The sequence below is a fragment of the Schistocerca nitens genome, chromosome 5 (assembly GCF_023898315.1).
Source record: "Schistocerca nitens isolate TAMUIC-IGC-003100 chromosome 5, iqSchNite1.1, whole genome shotgun sequence".
Classification (NCBI taxonomy): domain Eukaryota; kingdom Metazoa; phylum Arthropoda; class Insecta; order Orthoptera; family Acrididae; genus Schistocerca; species Schistocerca nitens.
Genome location: NC_064618.1, coordinates 209703519 through 209721369, shown reverse-complemented (window position 1 = coordinate 209721369; position 17851 = coordinate 209703519). Strand labels below are relative to the sequence as shown.

Sequence of the window (17851 nt, the reverse complement as noted above, 5' to 3'; positions counted from 1 at the left end):
CTAGAATGGTGATGTACTACCTATCACTGATTTACTAACCTACAGAAAGTTGCACTCATCTGCTAATCTTCTGTTCCTGGATAGTGAAGGCACCGAACGTCTTCTGTTTGCAAGTGTTTCGTCATATAATCGATTGTTTAACTAAACAAAAAGGGACAGTTGTAAGACTGTAGTTAAATGATAGCCAGTAAATGTGATTAATTTTAAAAATAGTCTGGAAAAAGGCGTAAATGTGAGGTAGTCCTGTCAAAATGTACTATAGTGTGCACCCACAACTCTGAGCGACTTAGGGAGTTGCCACCATGCTGTAGGACAAGTAACTGACCGGAAAAAGGAACTTCAAACACTTGCACTTCCTTTTATCGATTACAGCGATATTATCCTCCAAGGACTTTCTCAGGAAAGCTCACGACGCCTGAAACTGGTTATAAGTCCCTGTGTTCATTATATATGTAATGTTCGACACTTTGATCATGTTTCACCACCATATGCACAGCTATCCTGGCTGCGAGCAGAAAAGCGCAGAGATTTCCATAGCCTCTGCCTTCTCTACTGTCTCATCAACGAACACTGTCCCTCATATCTTCCCTCACCCATAATGTTCTTGTCTGAACAACATGGCAGAAACAAATACTTTCTGTCCCATTCCACCGTTCAGCCACTTTCTCCCCCGTAGCAGGAAACTGATTCTGGAATAAACTCCCACATTATATTAGAAAACGGAATAACATCTCCCACTTCAGAGGAAGTTAATAACGTATCTCCTAAAGCAAAAGAAAGTATTACCATTGTCCCCGTACGCACTCGGTGCGCTAGACAACCCTCTTTCCAACCCGATCTTCCTCTTTTTCCAGTATTCTTAGCCGACGCAGTCCAGAACTCGCTGCATTAGAAAACATCTATTTTGTATACACAAAATCTTTCTTATATCTGTCACTATTACTGTTGTTAGTGTCATTGTCATTATTATTATTACTGTTATTATCACTATTACTATAATTATTATTGTAATCACTATTAATATCAGCAGTCGCAGTACTAAAAGTACTGCCAGTGTCAGCTTTATTAATTCATAGTCAGTATTATTTACTCAAACCGCCACTTCGGACACTTAAATTGTTTTAACACTATTTGTATTATTAAAACCGTTATTTCCTAGCTAACTATGATATAAAAAAGGTGTCGTATGTGTGAATCTCTGGTCCGATGTAGGAGAGGGCCTTACGGTGCTAATTAGATCTAGTTAAATAAAAAGTAAATAAAATGGAAAGCATATCTAAACACCATGAGAACTAAACGAAATGACGTCTGGACCCTAGAGAGAGCGTGGAATGTTTAATTGAGATGAATCAAGAATATGAGAGTTGCTAGCGATGAGTTCCATAACATCAAATAAGGCCGAATGACAAAGTTGTATTACGATCGGTGGAGTCGCGGTACCAGATGCTCACGGTGCAAATGGCGTAACTGTAGGGAAGTAACCAATGTGACTGCTGCAAGGTTCCTGTCGCGAATCATAATTACCTCCTGCCAAGGTAAGAAGGCAATATTTTCATATCAAAATGGCGGTAACTTCTGCTATTGTTTCTGACGTGAAAATGTCCAGGATCGGCAGGTTCTGGGGCTGGAGGGCGGCTATCCGTACTATTTGTAAACTCGAACACCATAACACGTAACAAGAAGATTACCGTTTCCAACATGACAGAGGTTTTGGCGGAACCGTTTCTGCAGCCTCAGAACTGCAGAGCGGGACGGTCTCTCTGTGCCCAATTTCGGACACCTGTTTGGGTGTCAGTTCTTCGAAGGAGAGATGAATTAGTGTGGCTTGACGACGACGTAGCTTCAACGTAAAATCAAACGTCACGGCTTGCAACTGTACGGAATTTCGGCGCCTTGTGTACTTTGTAAATTAATGAATGGTTCTCCATACAAGCGAGTCACTGTTGGTATCCGTTCGCCAGAGAAAATGTACTTACAGAAACTGATCGATATAGTTTGATAAATTGTTAATTAATAGTTTCTACAGTCTGGGATCACTATCAATGAACTCGGAATTCTGCAGTAAAAGCGAATCTTTGATAGAAATTACTAAATTGACTTTATTTGGCTCTCTTTTTTTGTGACAGCGTCTCGCTCACACAGCCGTTGTGGCAGTACTGCGGGCTCTGTACACTCTCCGCGTTTTAGTGCGAAAACTAAGTGCAATTAACTTAAAGGTCCTTATATCATTCCTCTCAAACTGTTCCTACATACTTGATCTTCCTAAAAACCGTATTGGATCTATTCTTAGAAACTGTGCTACTGAATGTCAGTCAGGAAATGTGACTAGGTACCACCTCACTTCTCACATGCGATTCGGAGACATATATACAGACGATATGGTGAATGATGAATGGCCGACGTGATCCAACAGCGTGGCCGCCGCGATCGCCGGATTTAACTACTGTGGACTGCTTCTTACGGCAGTCGTATGAAAAGTTCAATTTGCGAGACTCCCGTAGAGACAGAGGAAGATCTGCTGGCACGAGTTCTGGTGCTGCACTAGAAACTGAAGAGAAATTAGGTGGGATTTGAAGTACTTTTCTTCCATTCAGGGGAATTTATATTCGAATTTAGGATATGCTGTAGAATTATGGAGCAAGATGCTGTTATAGATAATTTTATGAGTCCGTTCTTTTACCCTTATTTTGTACGGGAGTCGTCTGTGCTTTTATCTAGTAGCTTGGGACTTTACACAGCGTGAGAGGTTCGAGATAATTGTAAGTCATGTACGGGGCAAGTGTTGAAGGCAATACCTAGTAGCGTCGTTGGAAGAATCCTAAGCAAACATTACTCAGTCACGAAGGGAATTCCTCTCAGATATCTCGTTCGACAAATATTACCGTGCATGATGGCGCAGATGTTAACACGCCGGACTCGCATTCTAGAGGACGACGCCTCAAACCAGCGTCCGTCCATCCTGATTGACGTTTTTTGTGATTTCGCTAAATCGCTTTAGGCAATTACTATGATGGTTCCTTTGAAAGGGCATGGCCGATTTCCTTCGCCATTCTTCCCTAATCCGAGCTTGTGCTCCAAAGACATCGTTGTCGACGGGACTTTAAACAGTAATGTCCTTATCGACAGGTATTCAAGCAGGATATTGGTGGCTTGCTAATAACTCGTTAATCTTCATCAGTACTCCAAAGACACTGTACAGAACCAATATTATACATTTTCTTTCTTCCTCCATTAGATTATGACTGCATGCGCCTGTGCTTGCCTTAGCCTCTGTTGTTAACCATGATACCTACCTGAGACGTACTTGATAGCAGCCTGATGGTCTCATTGCCTCCTACAATACAGGTTATCTAAATTCAGCCAATAGAGTTTTTGCGAGAAATACGTCATTTTATTTCAAGCATTTTCATTTACAATCCCCTAGACACTCCGTTATACACTCCTGGAAATTGAAATAAGAACACCGTGAATTCATTGTCCCAGGAAGGGGAAACTTTATTGACACATTCCTGGGGTCAGATACATCACATGATCACACTGACAGAACCACAGGCACATAGACACAGGCAACAGAGCATGCACAATGTCGTTGGTTGGTTGGTTGGTTTGGGGAAGGAGACCAGACAGCGAGGTCATCGGTCTCATCGGATTAGGGAAGGAAGTCGGCCGTGCCCTTTGAAAGGAACCATCCCAGCATTTGCCTGGAGCGATTTAGGGAAATCACGGAAAACCTAAATCAGGATGGCTGGACGCGGGATTGAACCGTCGTCCTCCCGAATGCGAGTCCAGTGTCTAACCACTGCGCCACCTCGCTCGGTGCACAATGTCGGCTCTAGTACAGTGTATATCCACCTTTCGCAGCAATGCAGGCTGCTATTCTCCCATGGAGACGATCGTAGAGATGCTGGATGTAGTCCTGTGGAACGGCTTGCCATGCCATTTCCACCTGGCGCCTCAGTTGGACCAGCGTTCGTGCTGGACGTGCAGACCGCGTGAGGCGACGCTTCATCCAGTCCCAAACAAGCTCAATGGGGGACAGATCCGGAGATCTTGCTGGCCAGGGTAGTTGACTTACACCTTCTACAGCACATTGGGTGGCACGGGATACATGCGGACGTGCATTGTCCTGTTGGAACAGCAAGTTCCCTTGTGGGTCTAGGAATGGTAGAACGATGGGTTCGATGACGGTTTGGATGTACCGTGCACTATTCAGTGTCCCCTCGACGATCACCAGTGGTGTACGGCCAGTGTAGGAGATCGCTCCCCACACCATGATGCCGGGTGTTGGCCCTGTGTGCCTCGGTCGTATGCAGTCCTGATTGTGGCGCTCACCTGCATGGCGCCAAACACGCATACGACCATCATTGGCACCAAGGCAGAAGCGACTCTCATCGCTGAAGACGACACGTCTCCATTCGTCCCTCCATTCACGCCTGTCGTGACACCACTGGAGGCGGGCTGCACGATGTTGGGGCGTGAGCGGAAGACGGCCTAACGGTGTGCGGGACCGTAGCCCAGCTACATGGAGACGGTTGCGAATGGTCCTCGCCGATACCCCAGGAGCAACAGTGTCCCTAATTTGCTGGGAAGTGGCGGTGCGGTCCCCTACGGCACTGCGTAGGATCCTACGGTCTTGGCGTGCATCCGTGCGTCGCTGCGGTCCGGTCCCAGGTAACATGTCGACACTCTATAACGCACGTTGGGTTACAACAGGCGTATGTGGCTCATCGTCATCCTGTTGGAAAACACCCTCGGGAATGCTGTTGTTGAATCGCAGCACAGCATGTCGAATTACCTCGACTGATGTCCAAATTTGTAGTCAGGTTGTGTGGGATAACCGCAGTAGTGCTCCTCCTGTCATACGCAATCTCACTCAACATCATCAACCGAGATGCAGGTCCAGCTTGTCTAGCAAGCATACAGGTTGGTTGCAGGCCCTCAACTTGATTTCTTCTGACCAAAACCAGGCCATCACTGGTACCGAGGCAGAATCAGCTTTTATCATAAAACACAACAGACCACCATCCTGTCCTCCGATGAGCTCCCGCTTGGCGGTACTGAAGTTATAAACGGCGGTGGTTTGGGATCAGTGAAATACACGCTACAGGGCGTCTGGCTCGGAGCTGTACTTGAAGTAACGGATGGTAGCAGTTCGTTGCGTCATAGTCATGCCAAATGCAGCTTAAATTTCTGCTGCAGGTGCAGTACGATGCAACAGAGCCATACGCAGAACACCATGGCCTCACGGCCGTCCACGGACCGGTCTTCTTGTGAGCGTACATTCTCGCGACCTCCGCTGCCAGCAGTCGTGTACAGTGACTAGATTCCTGCCAAGTCTTTCTGCAATATCACAGAAGGAACATCCATCGTCTCGTAGACCTATTACACGCCCTTGTTCAAACTCAGTGAGGTTTTGGTAATGGCGTATTTGTCGCCTTAAATGCGTTCTTGACCAACATCAGCTCACCACGCCCAAAGCCGGCCGGTGTGGCCGTGCGGTTCTAGGCTCTATAGTCTGGAACCGCGCGACAGCTACGGTCGCAGGTTCGAATCCTGCCTCGGGCATGGATGTGTGTGATGTCCTTAGGTTAGTTAGGTTTAAGTAGTTCTAAGGTACTGATGACCTCAGATGTCAAGTCCCATTGTGCTCAGAGCCATGTGAGCCATATTTTTGAACCACGCCCAATCTCAAAGGTAACTAACGGTCTTGACCGGTACAGAGTATAGTTAAAGTAAACCTCATCTGCACTCTCATGCGACTCGCGCGAAATTATAATAGACATAATCTTTCAGATGTAGAAACACGCCTAACGACTTTGATTTATGTCGCAGCACTAGAGCTACTGCTGGGTGTTATTTATTTTTTTTTGTTTTTTTTTTCAGTGTAAAATTTCTTAGCTATAATTAGAATTTAGTGCTATACATGTCTGAATTTTGGATAAAACTAGTTTTATCAGTAAACGTAAGATAAAACTAGATTTGGCTAGAGAACCTTGTCTGAGGGATATAATTCAATCAAAAGCAATTAAACGTTAACCGGGATTAAAACGTATCATTAAAATTTAGTCTACAATAAGAACTGCTTCGTAATCCAAGGCCAAGGCTTACGTTTTTATCTTATGAGTTCCAAAAATATTAACAATTCGAATCGGTTTAATCTTGTCTACCATTCCTGTGTCTGATTGTTCTTTAATTTCGTACTTAATTTATCGTAAGTTTCTTTCTTCTTTTTTCTCATCACATCGAAGCATTACGATAACACGCCAGATATGTCACCGTGCTTATGTAACACTTAGAATTTGCATGGCATGAACACAACAGATAAATGCTGCATGAGACGCGCGGGGTAGCTGCGTTGTCTAGGGCGCCTTGTCACGGTCCGCGCGGCTTCCCCCGTCGGAGGTTCGAGTCCTCCCTCGGACATGGGTGTGTGTGTTGTACTTAGCGTAAGTTAGTTTAAGCTAGATTAAATAGTGGGTAAGGTTAGGGAGATGACCTCAGCAGTTTGGTTCCAAATTTACATGTTGCATAATATCGTTTCCTTGTGGTTTACACGTTGAAGCGACAAAAGTCGTGCGATACCGCCTAATGTCATGTCGGACCTCCTTTTGCACAGTGTACAACAGCAACTCAATGTGGGATGGACTCAAAAATCGTTCCAAGTCATCTCCATAAACATTGAGCCATGCTGCCTTTTTAGCCATCCATTATTGCGAGCGCATTGCAGGTGGAGGATTTTGTGCACGAACTGATCTCTCGATTACTTCCCTCAGATGTTCGATAGGACTCGCGTCTGGGTGGCGAAATCATTCCCTCGAAGTGTCAAGACTGTTCTTCATACCAGTTGTGAACAATTGTGGCCCGGTGACTTGGCACATTGTCATGCACAAAAATTCCACAGGTGTTTGGGAACATCAAGTCCGTGAATGGCCCAAAATGGTCTACAAGTAGCGGGTCATAACAGTTTACAGTCAATAATCGGCGCAGTTCAACCAGACGACTTAGTCCATTCTTTGTAAACACAGCCCACACTATTATGGATCCGCCACCAGCTTGCGCAGCTTGCGTCCACAACTTCGTGGGCTCTTCACCACACTCCAACGCTACCATCAGCTCTTACCAACTGAAACGAGGGCTCATCTGACCAGGTCATGGTTTTTCAGTAGTCTGGGGTCCAACCGACACGGTCACGAAACCAGGAGAGGTGCTAATGCGATGCCATGCTGTTAGCAAAGGTGCTTGTGTAGATCGTCTGCTGCCGTAGCCCATTAACCACAAATTTGGCAGCACTTTCCTAATGCAAAAGATTGTCGTACGTTTCACATTGATTTCTGCGGTTATTTCACGCTGTTTTGTTGGTCTGGCAGCACTGACAACTTCACCAAGACGCCTCTGCTCTCGGTCGCTGAGTGAAGGCCGTCGACCACAGCGTAGTCCGTGGTGAGAGGTAACGCTTGAAATACGATATTCTTAGCACACTCCTGACACTGTGGATCTTGGAAAGTTTCCTAACGATTCCCGAATTGGAATATCCCATACGTCTAGTTCCAAATCCTGTCTGCGTTCAAAGTCTGTCATTTCCCGTCGTGCGGCCGTAATCACGTCGGAAGAGTTCCACATCACATGAATACAAATGACAGCTCTGTCAACGTACTGCTCTTCCATACCTTGCGTACCGGGTACTACCACCATCTCTATAAGTGCATAGCCCTGCTGCTACGGGCGCAGGTTCGAATCCTGCCTCGGGCTTCGATGTATGTGATATCCTTAGGTTAGTTTAAGTAGTTCTAAGTCTAGGGGACTGATGACCTCAGATGTTAAGTCCCATAGTGCTTACACCCATTTGAACCTTTTTTCTATATGTGCATATCGTTATTACGTGATGTTTACCGCTTCAGTGTAAGTTGTACATGCAGTACCGGGGCACACCTGTCAGTTATCATAATACTTCGACCTTACTATGATGTTATGATTTAATTTTGCTTATTAGATACATTCATTATTTTAGTTTGAGTTTAGACTGTATGTATGAATTTGAAAAGAATTTTATGATATGTATTACCTTACGACACATTCTACGTTGTTACTGTGAGAGTGGATTAAATCGTTTTGTGATGTAACTACCACTGACCGGTTTTATGGCTATGTCAAATTTTTGTCATAGAGTTTTTGTGTATGTTCCACTACGATTTTGCACTACCCCAAGCCTGTTACCTTGGGATACTTTCATTTTTATAGAACTGAAGATGGCCATTTATACTGCCGAAACTAATAATCTAGTAATGTATTAATATAGCGATCTTTGCAAATGAACAAAAGGCATTCGTAGGAAGACTGCAGAACAAATACATAGACCGACGGATCATATCAAGTAACCAAAATCTCAAAACTCGTTGTTTGCGGTTAAGAAAATGTTCGCTTTATTCTCTACATCCTGCAGTAGTGTTTCCATTTCGAAACCCGTACATAAATGTTGTATCGAAATTCTTAGCGTTTCTGAGTTACGATAGTGGAGAGTTTGTCAATAAATCACAATTAAGAACTCAATTACTTAAAATCAAACAAAACTTCACAACTGGAACTTAAAAATCAAAAATGACATTCGGTATCAACATGTGAAATGTAAACTTAAATTAGTAACCAGCCTGTATCTGCTTAACCAATAAAAATGGGACAAAAATTACTCCGGGTGATCAAAAAGTCAGTATAAATTTGAAAACTTAATAAACCACTGAATAATGTAGATAGAGAGGTAAAAATTGTCAAACATGCTTGAAATGACATGGGGTTTTATTAGAACCAAAAGCGTCAGTGATCGTGTGCTCAGACGCCACTTTCGTCATGCTTGGCCTCCCAGGTCCCCACACCTCAGTCCGTGCGATTATTGGCTTTGGGGTTACCTGAAGTCGCAAGTGTATCGTGATCGACCGACATCTCTAGGGATGCTGAAAGACAACATCCGACGCCAATGCCTCACCATAACTCCGGACATGTTTTACAGTGCTGTTCACAACATTATTCCTCAACTACAACTATTGTTGAGGAATGATGGTGGACTTATTGAGCATATCCTGTAAAGAACATCAGCTTTGCTGTGTCTTACTTTATGCTAATTATTGCTATTCTGATCGGATGAAGTGCCATCTGTAGGACATTTTTTGAACTTTTGTATTTTTTTGGTTCTAATAAAAACCTATGTCATTCCAAGCATGTGTGTCAATTTGTACCTCTCTATCTACATTATTCCGTGATTTATTCAGTTTTCAAATTTATACTGAATTTTTGATCACCTGGTTCAAAAATGGCTCTGAGCACTATGGGACTCAACTGCTGTGGTTTGATCACCTGGTATTTATAGTGTTATTATATGGCTGTACAATCTCCTCTAAAATATTTACCATTTCTCCTGAAACATTCTGTACATCGTGAGTGGTATTCTAAGCACGTAAGTCAGAACATACCAGACATTTTACTTCTCACGACGCAAAACGCTCGCCGCGGGCGTGCTCCACGTGTCGGCAGCCGACGGCGGTGGAAGTCTCGCAGGGTAGTCTCCGTCTTGAGGGAGACGGTGTTCTATAAGCAATGCATGAGCGCAGACATCGACGGCCGCTGCGGGCTGTTCACCGACCGTGGGCCTGCGGCCAACACGTCCGCCGCATTCCATCCACCAGACTCGGCATAGGCCGCTCTGCAAACTGCAGATGAGGCTGAAGGCGCCTGTCTCTGACGAAAGAGACGACGCAATCGTACACCACTGGCCATTAAAATTGCTACACCACGAAGATGACGTGCTACAGACGTGAAATTTAACCGACAGGAAGAAGATGCTGTGATATGCAAATGATTAGCTTTTCAGAGGATTCACACAAGGCTGGCGCCGGTGGCGACACCTACAACGTGCTGACATGAGGATAGTTTCCAACCGATTTCTCATACACAGACAGCAGTTGACCGGCGTTGCTTGGTGAAACGTTGTTGTGATGCCTTGTGTAAGGAGGAGAAATGCGTACCATCACAGACCGGATTGTAGCCTATCGCAAATGCGGTTTATCGTATCGCGACATTGCTGCTCACGTTGGTCGAGATCCAATGACTGTTAGATGAATATGGAATCAGTGGGTTCAGGAGGCTAATCGTACACCACTGGCAATTAAAATTGCTACACCACGAAGATGACGTGCTACAGACGCGAAATTTAACCGACAGGAAGAAGATGCTGTGATATGCAAACGATTAGCTTTTCAGAGGATTCACACAAGGCTGGCGCCGGTGGCGACACCTACAACGTGCTGACATGACGAAAGTTTCCAACCGATTACTCATACACAAACAGCAGTTGACCGGCGTTGCCTGGTGAAACGTTGCTGTGATGTCTCGTGTAACGAGGAGAAATGCGTACCCTTATGTTTCCGACTTTGATAAAGGTCGGATTGTAGACTATCGCGATTGAGGTTTATCGTATCGCGACATTGCTGCTCGCGTTGGTCGAGATGCATGACTGTTAGCAGAATATGGAATCGGTGGGTTCAGGAGGGTAATTCGGAACGCCGTGCCGGATCCCAACGGCCTCGTATCACTAGCAGTCGAGATGACAGGCATCTTATCCGCATGGCTGTAACGGATCGTGCAGACACGTCTCGATCCCTGAGTCAACAGATGGGGACGTTTGAAACACAACAACCATCTGCACGAACAGTTCCACGACGTTCGCATCAGCATGGACTATCAGCTCGGAGACCATGGTTGCGGTTACCCTTGACGCTGCATCACAGACAGGAGTGCCTGCGATGGTGTACTCAACGACGAACCTTGATGCACAAATGGCAAAACGTCGTTTTTTCGTATGAATCCAGGTTGACACGCCATCCAAGCTCTGTTTGACTCAATGCCCAAGCGTATCAATGCGTTATTACGGCCAGAGGTGGATGTTATGGGTACTGATTTCTCAGGATCTATGCACCCAAATTGCGTGAAAATGTAATCACATGTAAGTTCTAGTATAATATATTTCTCCAATGAATACCCGTTTGTCATCTGCATTTCTCCTTGGTGTAGCAATTTTAATGTCCAGTAGTGTATCTTGTCCTTCACGGATGAACATGGTAGGCTGAAAGGCGTAAACAACAAAGCTGCTAGCGACGAAAATGCATCGCTTTGGACTACCTTCTGTAGCTACGTCCACACTCTAAAAATCACTGTGGACTTCCTGGTAGAAGGTACGCGTCATTGTACCACTTATTACAGCTTCTCTCCGTTCCGTTCTTTGTAGGGTACGGGAAGAATGCTCTCACTGTAATCGTTCTAATTCTCACGATCTCTACGCCAGCGAGACAGAGAGACCTGTAGCGTAATCCCAGACTCATCCCTTTAACCTTGTGCTTGAAAACGTACGAGGGCATGTTAAAAGTGACACCTCAGATCTTTTTATGTGAAATCTCTCAAAGCTTTTTAAATAAAAAAAAATATTAACATTCTACATCTTTGTTCATCGTATCTATATATTTATTCCTGAACGTACTGAATGTAGTCACCTTCGACAGCTCCTTACCAGCGTCAGAGAACATAGTAGATCACCTCATCTTTCAATGAAAAACTCAACGAAATTTCTTGATATTATTTCGAGAATCCGTCCATTTCTAAAGTACGGTCGACATTGTGGTGTCACCGCCAGACACCACACTTGCTAGGTGGTAGTTTAAATCGGCCGCGGTCCATTAGTACATGTTGGACCCGCGTGTCGCCACTGGTAGTGATCGCAGACCGAGCGCCACCACACGGCAGGTCTCGAGAGACGGACTAGCACTCGACCCAGTTGTACGGACGACATTGCTAGCGACTACACGTACGAAGCCTTTCTCTCAATTGCCGAGAGACAGTTAGAATAGCCTTCAGCTACGTCCATGGCTACGACCTAGCAAGGCGCATTAACCATATCTGGAGAGAGTCTCACTTGTATTATCAAGAGAAATGTACCACAATGAATTAAAGTTAAGTATACGAGAAGCTCCGTTCTTTTCTTTATAGCTTTCATCACGTATCCTGTTTCAGACTTAACGCCAGTCGGCGTGTGTGTACGCGTGCCTTTCGGTTACCCGTCACTGTGGACTGGCTGCCTTGTCAGTCCACTACAGACATGACTAATAACATCCGTCACCATCACTACTTTTCAACTGATCCAATCTCTTCTTCTCTGTACAACCTAAGGTCTACGCTTCACTTCCATACAGAGGGATTCGTGAATTTAAAATAATTATGAAAAAAGCGTATTTGTGCCGTCAGCTGTAGAGCTGTATATTTATTCTCCACCAGTTTCTATTGTCAATGGTCTTCACAGGAGAAAAATAGTATACATCAATGTATCTAAAATACGTGTCCGTAAAACATGAGATACAACATTCATAACTGCATAACTTTATCTGAATATAATAAAAAAACATGGTGTGCATTAGCAATTACTTTAATTGTGTATATCGTGCACAATATGCAGAGCACCGTACTTCTAAACGACGTTCTGAGTAGACAAGACGAGTTGCTGCTCAACTACTTAGATCTGAAGATGATCCAGAGTGATCGGAATGTATAATTTAATTCAAAAAATGAGCAACTGAAACTGAACAATGAATGGGATTTTTTTTTTAAATATCAGTTCCGTTGTCGATTCTCTCGAGACGAAAATATCGGCTACAGAGTTTCTGGACTATATTTAATTCCAATTCACTATTTAATATCAGCAGATCTCATTTCCTAAAAATTGGTTTCTATGACCGCGTTGACCAGACTCACTTGCATTTGGCCAATTCATGTAAATACCTTAGCGCGAGAAATCATTTAGCTGGTATATTCTCTATGCTCCAAATTTAACGTTTAGCAACACTGTAACTCTTCAGTCTTGCCCTTGACTACCCCTATACCTAATCCAATTTCCCTACAGTTCATTTAACAATTTCTAGAATCGTTTTTATAATTTAGTACTGGTACTTATTCCCTCATTTTTCAACCATATACGACATAAATTACAGTGGTGTAAAGCATCAACACAACATTTTTAGATAAATAAAAAGCTTATCGACTGATTCGGTACTACAGAATGTTCACCAAATGTAAAATTCTCTTTTCTACACCTCTACCAAACCGAAACTAATCCATAAAATTTTAACCTTCTTCGTCTGATTGGCCATAGGCCGTCAGTATCGCTCCAGCTGCAAGTCAATTACCTTGAAGTTATTGTAACAAACGTCTACCTAACATATGTATTTTGCTGGCAAGACACTTTGCTCTTACCTATTCGCAGTACCTCTTTATGTGGAAAATTAGAGAAGAAGATTATGCATGCAATGGGACTGAGTTTCAGCATAGCGGAATGCAACTATAACTATTACGAAATATATATGACGTTATTAAGCCGTACGAAAGACTAGAGGCTTGAATTTCCTTAGTATCAATGAGGTCTACATATAGATCAGAGAAATTTAGTAGTATCATTTTTTTGTTTTGTTTTTTGAGTCATCAGTCTTCTGACTGGTTGGATGCGGCCCGCCACGAATTTCTCTCCTGTGCCTACATTTTCCTCTCAGAGTAGCAATTGCACCATACGACTTCAATTATTTGTTGGATATATTCCAATCTCTGTCTTTGATTACAGTTTTTATCCTCTTCACTTCCTCTAGGACCATGGAAGTTACTCCTGATGTTTTAACGGATTTCCCACCATCCTGTCTCTTCTTGTTGTCAGTGTTACCCTATATTCCTTTCCTCGCCGATCCTGAGGAGAACCTACTCATTCCTTACCTTATCAGTCCACCTACTTTTCAACATTCTTCTGTAGCACCTCAGTTCAAAGGCTTCGGTTCTCTTCTGTTCTTGTTTTTCCACAGTTCATGTCTCACTTCATTCGATGCTGTGCTACAAACGTACATTCTTAGATATTTATTCATGAAGCGAAGACCTTTGTTTGATACCGGCAGACAACTCTTGGTTAGGAATGCCATTTTGCCAGTGCTAGTCAGTTTTTCATGTCCTCCTTGCTCTGTCTGTCATCGGTTATTTTGCTGCTGAAATAGAAGAATTTCTTATCTTCGTCTACTTGGTGATCCCCAATTCTAATGTTAAGTTTCCCTCTGTTCTCATTTCTGCTATTTCTCATTACTTTTATCTTTCTTAGATTTACACTCAATCCATGTTCTGTACTCATTAGACCATTCCGTTCAACACAACCTGTCCTCATTCACTGAGGATAGTAATATCGTCAGCGAATTGTATCACTGATATCCTTTCACCCTGTTTAATCTCACTCTTGAACCTTTGTTTTGTTTCCCCCAAGGCTTCTTGGATGTATAGATTTAATAGTAGGGGCGAAAGGCTACAATCCTGTCTTACATCCTTTTCAATCCGAGCACTTTGTTCTTGATCTTCAAGTCTCATTGTTCCTTCTTGATTCTCGTACATACTGTGTATTACCCGTAGTTCCCTGTAGCTTACCCCTATTTCTTCTCAGAATTTCGAACAATTTGCACCTTTTTATGTTGTCGAATACTTTTTCCATGTCGACAAATCTAATGCATTTTTGTTATTATCTACATTGTGTGAACTCCCATCCACCACAAAAAATCAACTGACTGATTATTCTCATAAAAGTCTATCTGTATATGTCTTTCAGTAAAAAAAAAAAAAAAAAGTGGCCTCAGTGATGATGAGGACTAAAAGCAAAAATTAAGGCAATTATGTCTACAACACCTACGTAAAACAGAAAATACGATGCAAAATAAGGATAAATAAATTTGTCAGGAAAATAAGGCTCTAATTTAAAGGAACTATTCCACAATACTGCAACGTCAACAACCGTCCAATGCACAAATATGAGGGCGTTCAATAAGTAATTTAACTAATTTTTTCTGAAAACAGATGGACGTGTATCGATTTTTCTTCGGTTTTGCTTCCTTTATCAACCAAAACGTCAGAACAGCCTCTCTGGTGTCTTTATGTTACCTATAGCCAAACTGATCGTCATCTACAGATCCTCAATTTTCTTTTCGATTGTTCTGTATATTATTCTTGTTGGCAACTTAGGTGTATGAGACGTTAAGCTGATTGTGGGATAATTCTCGTTCTTGTCGGCTCTTCTTATCTTCGAAATTATGTGAATGATGTTTTTCCGAATACATGTTTGTGTATCGCCAGTCTCATACATTCTACACACCAACGTGAACAGCAGTTTTGTTGCCACTTCCCCCAATGATTTTAGAAATTACGATGCAATGTTATCTATACCTTCTGCCTTATATCATCTTAAGTCTTCCAAAGCTCTTTTAAATTCTGGTTGTTATACTGGATACTCTATATTCTCCCTGTCATTTTTCTTCTTCTATCAAGTTGTCAGACAAGACTTCACCTTCATTATACTGTTTCCTCCTCTGCCCTCTGCATTTAAGAATGGAATTCCCATTGAACTCTTAATGTTACCTCCCTTGTTTTTAATCGAACGGAAGGTAGTTTTGCCTTTTCTATGTGCTGAGCCCGTCCTTTCCACAATCATTTCTTGTTCGATTTCTTCGCTTTCATGCAGCCATTTCACCTTAGCTTTCTTGGCCTCACTATTTATTTCAATCCTATGTGACTTGAATTTCTGTATTCCTGTATTTCTTTGAACATTTTTGTATCTATTTCTTTCATCGAGCAGCTTAAGTATTTCGTCAGTTACAAATGGTTTCTTCACAGTTGTCTTAGTAATACCTACGGTTTTCTTTCCAGCATCCGTGATTGCTCTCTTTAGAGATATTCTTTCCTCTTCAACCGAATTGCCTATTGAGTTATTCATTATTGCAGTATCTGTAACCTCAGATAACTTGAAGCGTATCTCTTCACTCCTTTGTGCGTCGGTATCCCACATCTTTCCGCACTGATTCTTCCTGACTAGAACTTCAGCCTACTCTTCATGGTTACTAAATTGTTATCTGGGTTTATATCTGCTCCTGGGTGCGACTTACAATCCAAGACCTGATTTCGGAACTTCCGTCTGACCATTATATGATCTAATTGAAATTTTCCGGCATTACCCGCTCTTTTCAAAGCATAAATTCAACTCCTGTGATTCTTGAATAGAATATTCGCTATTACTTATTGGAGAACTCCATTAGTGTCTCTCCTCTCGTTCCTACTCCCGAGCACATATTTTCCGGTAACACTATCCTCCGCCCTCTCCCCTACAACCGCGTTCCAATTCTCTACGACTATTAGTTTTCATCATATATTATTCTGTTACCAGTTAAATTTATTCGATATATTCGTTTCCTCGTCGTTTCAAGTCTATTATTTATAAAATATTTCGTTGTTGTGGTATAAGATGTCCCATGTAACCTTTAAGTTCATAGTTTTTGAATTTTTCCTATGTTTCTGTCTGTGAACGCCTAGTTCTAAGCACACCATGGCACTTAATTCTAAAATTTTTGCAGCTCCAAAATTTTGAGGTTATCCTACTTTTGCTTGGAACTTTACTGGAACTTATATTCTGTTTGGTTTATTCCCATTATCTGTGTCCATGATACCACAAGACATCCTCAGCCAATGATCACAGACTTTGACAGAAGTTACTCGGGTTGCAGGAGCCATCTTCGAGCAGGGCACGGACGAGGTGCAGGCGGCGTTCAAACTGGCGATGCTGACGCACAACAAGAACACATCGGGCCGCTTCGAGCTGCAGGCCTTCGTCGACGTCATCAACACCGCAGACGCCTTCAAGCTGTCCCGGCTCAGTGAGTACCTCCATTATCTAATAGATCATTGGAATTCGTCGAATAGACGTAGGTGCTGACTGTGTACTGCAAAATTACCTGTCCTTATTCAGGGGAATGAGATGCCTTGTTCCAAGCAGTGTTACACATTACAATTGAAGGTTTCATTTTTTAACTTGGAATAAATTCAGATGTGTAACAATTGCTAAAGAAGCTGACGTTTAAGAAAGTTGAGGGTAATCTGAATAGGAACAAGAAAGAATAAAGGAACAAGATGCCATTAAAAAGTATTTACGCGTTGTCAGTGGGCCAGAAAGGCAGCAATTAATATAAACTTCATTATCAGATAAAGATTTTTTGTAAGAATTGGACATTCCGTGATATGTAACACAATAGTTGTGACTTCAGAGACCGTCTTAAAATGCACTGCTTCGGAAATTATTGTATAGCGACATGAGTACATAATTTGTTTTCAGTGTTGAACTGAGTGGATGGCTCAACGACTTCTATTCAGAAGAGGTACCATTTGTGTTAGGCTTTCGTACTACGTTATTGTTTCCATACTCTCTGGATCCAACGTTTAAGACCCTGTAATGGTACTTGAATTACGTAACCATTACGGCACCTCACCTTAACCTCTCGATACCACCAATATTCCACTGTGTTTCTGTAAAATAGTTAACATATTTCTGTCACAACATTCAGATTTGATTTCATTAATTTAGAGGTACTTCGATACATCGGTATGTATATATTGCAATGATATTATTCTTATGTGTATTCTTTCATTTGTCACTATGATGTTTGACGTACTTGAAACTCTGATTTTTGGGCGCGTAAGCGGTTATTAGAGAGTCAAGCTTTGGTCGTCACGTTAAAAAGACGCTAATTGCAGTCAGTTTATGAAATGTGAACTTTAATGTGAACTTTAACAGTGGGAAAGATATTTTCAAGTATGTTTTATATTGTGAAGTGATGTTTCTGAACGCGTTACGTGATACTGCAACAAAAGTAATAAAAAATAAGTTTAACTTAAATTCGGAATGCTGATTACTTTTTTATATCAGCATTGTCCTAACTTGCAAAAGTTAAATCTTCAAGAGCGGCTTATGAAACTATAA

General features: G+C 42.5%; 1 protein-coding gene across 1 annotated transcript in view; it reads left to right on the top strand.

The window, feature by feature from the left end:
• The window catches only part of LOC126260225 (glutamate receptor 1-like), a 1552181-nt gene that overhangs the window by 461337 nt on the left and 1072993 nt on the right, over window positions 1–17851 (top strand). The window contains exon 2 of the mRNA XM_049957528.1: window positions 16602–16751. Within this exon, the coding sequence (XP_049813485.1) occupies window positions 16655–16751 (97 nt within the window). The 5' untranslated portion in view covers window positions 16602–16654. The remainder of the gene's footprint in view (window positions 1–16601; window positions 16752–17851) is intronic.